Below are 8,667 nucleotides of genomic sequence, written 5' to 3'. Positions count from 1 at the left end.
AATTGAGATTGTGAGCGTTGTAGCTGGAAATTCGCAATTCCTTTTGCAGTATTTATTTGTGATAGCCTGGTTAAAAGAGAACGACATATCGGTGTAAAAGATTCACCTGTTTCCTAAGAGTTTGGCTTCTGGAGGAAGAGGAAATATTTCGCTAATACAAGGAGGAAAACTCAGAGTAGGTCACTACAATTTATCCCTCTTTCTCTCTGTATCTAATAAGAGACTGTGCAAAGAGTCAAGAACAATATAAGGGACGGGGAGGCATTAAGCGCGCTACTGACACATCAACAAAAGCATGATTTCTGTGATTAACATAAGAGTGACACTTTCACATACATAACACTGCTGAAGAAAGATCATAAAGTTGGAGACGCAAACAGATGTCATGTGTGCTTCTAAACATAGATTTACAAGTTAACGAGAAAAATGTGAAAGGTTTCAGTTTACGTTATCCAAATCCACAAACTAAATTAACCAAGATGATCTTGGTAGCACACATATCATTTTGCCAATAGCTAGATAAACCTGCATAGTCTCAAGGAAGGCATAACCAATATTTGCTTTTTCTGAATAGAATGGAAGTTTCCAATTCTTCCAAAAGTTAATCCTGCTTGGAATCATCCACTCCAACTGCCTTGGGTATAGGATGGGAGGCGCCAGCACTTGGTTCTCCTGTGACCTGTTAAACAGTGTTCCGTTATACTGTGTTATGGTTAACACGATAAATAAGAAGATGGGCGAAAGGACATAAGATTTAGTTCAAATGGCACAAAGACAGGTGAAACCACCATCTTCTGGAAGTTAATAGATTTAAGAGTTCACAATCTGTTTCTTTGATAAACAAATGCAAGAAATTTTATATTTCCTTTTCCACTTTTCTTTTGAGTAGTTCAGGCAGGCTATAGATTGATCAAGTTTTGAAGCTCAGACTACAAGCGTTGCAACTTGCAATTAGGAAAGGCTTTAGATTGATCAAGTTTTGAAGCTAAGACCACAAGCGTTGCAACTTCCAATTAGCATGGCCAATTTAAAATAGGATGTCCCAAAAAAAAAAATACACAGTTCATATGGATTGTGAAATCATCCTGAATTAGTATCTCTTTTTTATTCCAAACTTTAGTGACAATGTGTGCTTATTTATATATTCAACTCAAACCAATAAAAATCTCCCTCCCTCCCTGTGTGTGTGGTGGGGTTTTTTGGGGGGGGAGGTTAGCATACACTTAGTAATTTTACCCTTCTAAACTTTTCAGATAATATGTAACTTTTTTTTATAAGTACAAAATTTTAGAATTGGGGCATTCCAAGGAAAAACTTAAATAACTATTACTATTTAACTCCAAAGAAGCCTATCCTTAGAGAATATATGAACCTTTTCTAGTTCCATAAATGAAAGTCATCGGCATAGTATGTCCATGAAAACAAAAATGGAGCTGCGATCTTTGAGTTTTTGACTAGCAAAAAATATGTAGTAAAGGCATATCCAAAAACTCAGCTAGCATTGCCTCTAGCCACCATATACAGGCTGTGTTCCACATACTTGATTACCGATTTGAACAAGTATACTCACTTATAGCATATTTATATCTAAAGTTTATCTCTAGCAAGTTGCGGATACCACTTATTTCTCACCTTTTGATCAGCAAAAGGTAAACCCACTTATTCCTCATTTGATATCATATGCTCATAATAATACCTTGGAATTCAACAACTTTAGGCATAAAGACGTGCCAATTTGCACATTTTGATTTTCTTTTGAACAATTATGTAACTACAGACAGTGTGTCAAAATCCCCAAAAATGAGATGTGGCATAAACTAATATAAAGATGTATCAAGATAGTATAAAGCATAATATATGATAATTTTCTAACAACAACATAGCTGATCTAAATTCACCTTTCTACACTCAAATGCTAGACTTTGTTCAACAACGGAACAACCAGGTTTCTTCTCATGACATGCGCCTACCATACATCTCAATGTGTATTACCTCTGACTTTGTAAAGCCCAGTGGCAATAATATGACTGTAGTTCCCAGCTAGAAAGTTCTTTGTTGTGTTATGAAGTATCAAAGACTGAATTTTTCTAAAGGTGCATGACACCAATGGTCAAGGTACATTGTGATAGTTCAAGAGTCAGGCTAGCAGAGAATACTCATGGAAAATAAACAATGTACAGTTTCATCCTTATTCCTTAAGAGTGGGAAAGTCACCGGTCCCTAACATGTGACAGATTCATCAGGCTCTAATCATAAGTTGAGGAGTTCGCAACAAAAATCTAGCTGGTTTTATTGACCATTAACCTAATTTTCCAATATGAACTTGGAAAGAAATTTATCAGGGTGTTACTCCATTTCTATCCAGAAATAAACAGGGAAAAGAAAAACATTTGAACTCTTAACATGTGTAGGAAACAAACTTAAAAATGTGAATGAAACAAGAACGGATCCCTCCAGTGAAGAAACTCAATCAAATTTGTAAAGTGAGGAAGCTATTTTTCCTTTTAATACAGAAATAAACAGGCGAAAAAAAGTAGAGGTCTAACATGTCTTTGTTGGGAACAGCAGAATACCCCTGGAAATATTCATGGTCAACGAATGAGAATAAAATGAAGAAATTAGGACATCAAGATTTTTACGCGGAAAATCTTTCTAAACTAAGGAAAAACCACGGCCCAATAGGAGCAAAACAATATCACTATACTGAGATCATACTCTGCACTCGAGTATCACAAAGTCCTCGAGACTAATATACTCAACATAAATACCCTCTTTTAATTATCCTCACTAGAAAGCTGCTCAAAACTCAGATATGTTTTTTCTCACATATGTGTTTGTCTCTGTGAATTGGATGATACGGATTTATTTTTTATTATAAAAACAGTACCAAGAAGGTACTCTAGAAACTACAAAGAATCAGGATATACAAATTTCCCTTATCAACAACGACAACAATCCAGGAAAATCCCACAAGTGGGGTCTGGGGAGGGTAGAATGTACGCAAACCTTACCCCTACCCCAAGGGGTAGAGAGGTTATTTCCGATAGACCCTCGGCTCATGGAGACGAAAAAGACACAATTTTCCCTTATCGACTATGTGATTCCGAAAAATCCAAAAATTGCATCATACTATCTGATATGTTGTTCTTACAAGTTACACCAGAAATAAAGATTTTGTAAGCATTTGGACTTCACAAAAGAAACATGTTATGTCCTTCCTTCGAAAAATCTCTTGTTTCTCTCAAGCCACACAGTCCAAAAAATACACATGGGAATAGTCTTCCATCTTTTTGCACCTACTCTACTCTTGCCAAAAAAAGGACTTCACAATGTTAAGTTCTTTTGCTTCTTTCTTCATTGTGGGTTAAACCTTTCATTCAACTTAGTTCTCTGGTTTCATGGTACTAGCCATCATAAAGATTTGGAAGAGGACAAGAATAGACCATAATCACCTAATCCCCAGAGTTCTAGCATCATGCACATCAGAATGTCCTCAAAGATTCATCAGATTGATTCCTCAACCCATACTTCACAAATTTACATTCATCTTCAGAAAAACATTATGTTCTCAACGTTATCATCAAGAATACTGCCGGGGTATTCAGACAGAGATAGTTAGGGTGTGTTTGGTATGAAGGAAAAAATATTAAACATTTGGGAAAATATTTCCCTAAAGAACACATTCTCCTCTAATTTTCGGCAAATAACTTCCTTTGGAGGAGTGGGGAAGTCATTTTCCAGAGATACAATTTTCCAAGCTTCTGATCTATTTTCTAGTTCGCCAGACAACAGGTGAAATGGATAGACTGGAGGGGTGGTAAATGACCAAACTAACCTTGCACTTACTAGTTTGGATGGCAGATTCCCCATCTCTGTATGGATTTTCCACGATGGACTGTAAGGTTAACTGTGGGCTGGACAATATCCAACTGGTCCACAGTCATTTCAGTTGGGATGCTCATTTCTAGAAATTATCTTCTACTCACCAACCAAATATTAGAAAATATTTTCGGAAATTATTTTTTACCCACCAACCAAACACCGAAGATAAGTTAAAATACTCCTACTTAAAAAATATTTCTCAAGAAAATATTTTCCATGGAAAACATTTTCCTTCGTACCAAACACACCCTCATTCTCTACTTTACAGTAGATGCATCAGATTCTGATGTTTCCCCTAATAAAAGGGTATTACAGGCACAAGGAGGTGACTAATTTCAACAAAAACAACTCTTTCCTGAAGAAAGCTAAATGGTTTTTGCATTTCCTATATCCATATTTCAAACAGCTTGTTCACCGAATTACCCAAACAACAGATACATCCAACCACCCAAAACACAAACTCATCATATCAATCAACTAGCATCGATTCCAATTAGTTTTTCCATTCCGCTTATTCAGATATGTATGTCTATTCAGTATACACACATGGGCACCAATGAATTTCAATCAAACAATCTAAGCAAGAAGCCACTGCCCCCTAGTTTGGGTTGTGACAAATCAGGGACAAGACCGTGAGTCCCAAAGACTTATGTTGTCAGGCCAAAGCAGACAATACCTGGGCCTAGGCCATGACACAAGATCATCAAGCTCATTTATTTCCCAACAAGAAAAAAAATTTCAGCCAAGTCAATACATCTAAACAAAATATCACGCCTTTATAATCAAATGACTTACAGAATTATTGATTTTGGTAGCTTACAAGTTTTTCAAGTTAGTCAACACGTAAAAACAAAAGATCACGCCTTAATAATTGAACAACTTACAGAATTGTTCGGTTTAGTAGCTGATGGTTTAAAAGGACAAGCAGGAGGTGCTCTTTCCGGTCGCTGATACTCCTTTCCAAACATTCTATAAATCTTTGCCTAAAAATTTCACACACACAAAAAAAAAATAAAAAAAATAAACGTTGTAAGCATCAAAATTAACCGGTTAATTTAGCTTTTCAGGATCTTACCATGAGAATATGGAAGAGAACAGGTAATAAATTAACGATCGGGACGAGGAACAGCGGTATTAAACACGCTACGCAGACCTAAAATATTTGCGAGAAAAATGAAAAATCAGAAACTGATAAGAAAAAGATTATGGAATTAAATTAAGAATAGAGAATTAGATTTGATTCTTACCATTTTTCGATTGTTTTAGAAGGCTTTGTTCTCTTTGCTCTCTCGTTCGTTGTATCGAGAAGAAGAAGATGACTCTCTCTACTTTTGGGTCAAATAATCGACTTTTGAATGAGATCCGAAACTTTTATCTTATGAACTATTGGGAGAAATGGGCTAATAGCCACTTTTCACCCTTTTTTGGCATAATCGCAAAACTAACCAAAATTTAGCCACTCGAAAATAAAATTTCAATTAAAATACTCCTTCTTAAAATATTTAAAAAAAATCTAGGACATTATACTGAAGTTTTAAACTTTTGTATGTAAAACTCCAATATAATGTGCAGGTATTTCGAACTTTTGTCGGAGTGTAGCGGATTTCTTTTCATCTCTAGTTTCACTTGTATAAGTTTGAGGAATTTTCAGAAACCACTACAGTTTAGTAGCTATTAACTTTCTATGGCCATTATATACACAATTACTTTCTATAACTATTATTTAGTTGGTAAGCGACTATATTCGTTGTATTCGTGCTACTGTATTGAATACAGTAGCAGAATTCGCCTAAAAATAAGGAAAGTCCAGTTGTGCGACTGTATTCGCTATATTCGCCTACTGTATTCATGAATGCAGTAACGGAATTCGCCTAAAAAAATAGGGGAATCCAGTTGTTTAATAACATAAAGAGAATCAATTAGCGTGTATCACTCATAATTTAACTTAACAAAATTAATTCTACATAAATTTTCCTACTATACGATTGCATTCGCTGTATTCGTGCTACTGTATTCATAAATACAGTAATATGGGAGTCCAATTGTGAGACTGTATTCGATGTATTCGCGCTACTGTATTCATGAATACAGTAGTGAAATTCGTCTAAAAATAGGTGAGTCTAGTTGTTTAATAACGAAAAAAAAATCAATTAGCGTATATCACTCCTAATTTAAATCAACAAAATCAATTCTACATAAATTTTGATGCTACTGTGTTGTATTTCATGTATTCGCGCGACTGTATTTATACATACAATAAGGTAATCAAGAAATATGGTGTATATATGTAACGACCTGACCGGTCGTTTTGAGAGTATTAGCCCCGATCCCCTAATTATTACTCCCTCTATTTCATTATATGGTTATGTGACTTGTCGGGGTGCTTGGTGTCGGGTTCGGGAGAGTTTCGGAGTGAAATGGGACACACAACCCCTAAATTGGAAGTTTAAGTCGTAGGAGTTGACCGTAGTTTGACTTGTGTGAAAACGACTCCGAAAATAAAGTTTTGGCGGTTCCAATAGCTCCATGGAGGTGATTTTGGTCTTAGGAGCGTATCCGGATGTTGATTTGGAAGTCTGTAGGTCATTTCGGTGTTAATTGGCGAAAGTTGAAAAGTTGGAAGATTTTGAAAAGTTTGACCGGGAGTGGACATTTTGATATCGGGGTCGGATTCCGATTCCGAAAGTTGGAGTAGGTCCGTAATGTCATTTATGACTTGTGTGCAAATTTGAGGTCAATCGGACTTGATTTGATAGGGTTCGACATCGAATATAGAAGTTAAAAGTTTAAAAGTTCATTAGGCTTGAATTGGGGTGCGATTCATATTTTTGATGTTGTTGGATATGATTTAAGCCTCGACTAAGTTCGTATCGTATTTTAGGACTTTTTGGTATGTTTGGTTGAGGCCCCGGGTACCTCGGGTGTGATTCAGACCATGTTGGGCGCATTTCAGATCGTTGAGGAGTTGCTGAATCTGATGCTTCTGGTTTCCTTCTATGTGATCGTGTGGTTTGAACCGCAATCGCGAAGGATTTTTATGGTCTGATGGATTTTACTCTACGCGTTCGCAGAGAGAAAGATGCGATCACAAAGGTTTGGCTTGTAGTTAATCGCGAACGCGTGGAGGAGTTCGCGTTCGCGTAGAAGAATTGGTGAAGTTGGGGCTGAGGCAATTGTGCTACGCGATCGTGTAGCATATGATGCGAACGCGATTTTGAGGCAGTGTTGTTATCTGCGTTCGCGTGTGATCTTATGCGATCGCGAAGTGTTAAGTTGAGCTGGGCAGAAATTTGTCTTACGAGATCGCGGGAGGATTTACGCGATCGCAATGTGTAAATAACTAGGCACCAGACTTAAGTTTCAAAATCCAGAGTTTATTTCATATTACACAATTTGGACTTTGAGAGCTTGGTTTAAGGCGAATTTTCGAGAGATTTTCAGAGGGATTGTTGGGGTAAGAGTTCTTAACTCATTTTGTTTTATTAAATTCCACTAATTTATCTTTGATTTCATCATTTAATTAGGGATTTGGGTTGAAAAATTGGGGAAAAATAGAGGAAACTTCTTATGCCGAATTTTTGGGGATTTGAGCGAGATTTTGATACCGGATTTATGTAATTCTTATATGGTTGGACTCGATATCGAATGGGTATTTGGATTTTATAATTTTGGTCGGGTTCCGAGACGTGGGCCCGGGTCGATATTTTGGAGCAATTTTTCAATTCTTAGCTAAGATCATTATTTCATTATTTTAATTAGTTTTCTATAGTTATATTTATAGTATGAAATTGTTTGTCTAGATTCGAGCCGTTCGGAGTTGGAAAATCGAGGGAAAAGCCTTCTAATTGATTGATTGAGCGTGGTTTGAGGTAAGTGACTTGTCTAACCTTGCGTGGGGGGAATCCCCTTAGGATTTGGTGCTGTGGCGATAATTTGTGATATGTGAAGGCCGTGTACTCTAGGTGACGAGTGAGTACACGGGATAAATATTAGAATTTCGGGTTTAACTACGTAGTTTCCTTTTCATGCCTTAATTGAGTTACTTTAGCATGTTGTAGTCATCATGTCTAGCCTAATTTTACACGTCTACGTGTCTTATCTCCTATTTGCAACTTGTATCACATGTTTAGTTGAATTACTTGCTTTTCTTGATTTCTGTATTCGTTACTTAACTGTGAAATTCTTTACTTGAAATTGCTATCCATGAAATATCTTGCTGTTGAGTTTGGTGTTGAATTGCATGGCCGTGGTTCTTTCGAGGCAAGGTGTAAGTTGTGAAATATCATTTAGTTGTTGTGTTTTGGCTTTCATGTTATTGTTGAGGTGATTATTTGGTTGTTTGCATGAGGTTTCTATCGTGCTGTTGTTATTGTTGCACGAGATTTCTGTCGTGATGTTGTTATTGTTGCACGAGGTTTCTGCCCGTGCGGTTGTTATTGTTTTCACGAGGTTTCTGTCGTGCCGTTGTAATTATTGATATGCATGTGGTGGTATAAGGTCTAGGTGTTAAAATAAATGCGGTGAGATAAAGTGGGCTTGATACACGTGGCTAGTAGGGAAGTTACAAGAAGCCATGTGGTGTGATAAGGTGGGCTAAAATGCGGAATGTTATTTCGAAAAAAATAATTTTGAAAACCAAATATAAAGGCTTCCGCGGTGATATAAGGAAAGACTGTAAGTTATTTTATGATTTGGGACTACGAGGCAGTACCTCGGGAGTACCCCTGTTGATCTTCTTTATTTGATGTATTGTTTGATTGTTGTTACCTTAACATGTAAAATTCT

The 8,667-nt window shown here is 36.6% G+C and overlaps 1 protein-coding gene across 1 annotated transcript; it reads right to left on the bottom strand.

Moving 5' to 3' along the window:
- Positions 1-284: 284 nt before the first annotated feature.
- On the bottom strand, positions 285-5,270 carry LOC104095056 (uncharacterized). The gene is made up of 4 exons (XM_009601107.4): positions 5,130-5,270; positions 4,958-5,035; positions 4,767-4,865; positions 285-679 (listed from the first exon to the last, which is right to left on the bottom strand). Exons 1-4 carry the CDS (start codon positions 5,130-5,132, stop codon positions 602-604), a joined length of 258 nt encoding a protein of 85 aa, XP_009599402.1. The 5' UTR covers positions 5,133-5,270; the 3' UTR covers positions 285-601.
- Positions 5,271-8,667: the final 3,397 nt, after the last annotated feature.

The sequence above is a fragment of the Nicotiana tomentosiformis genome, chromosome 7 (assembly GCF_000390325.3).
Source record: "Nicotiana tomentosiformis chromosome 7, ASM39032v3, whole genome shotgun sequence".
NCBI classification, from domain to species: domain Eukaryota; kingdom Viridiplantae; phylum Streptophyta; class Magnoliopsida; order Solanales; family Solanaceae; genus Nicotiana; species Nicotiana tomentosiformis.
This window is presented reverse-complemented; position numbering and strand designations above follow the sequence as displayed.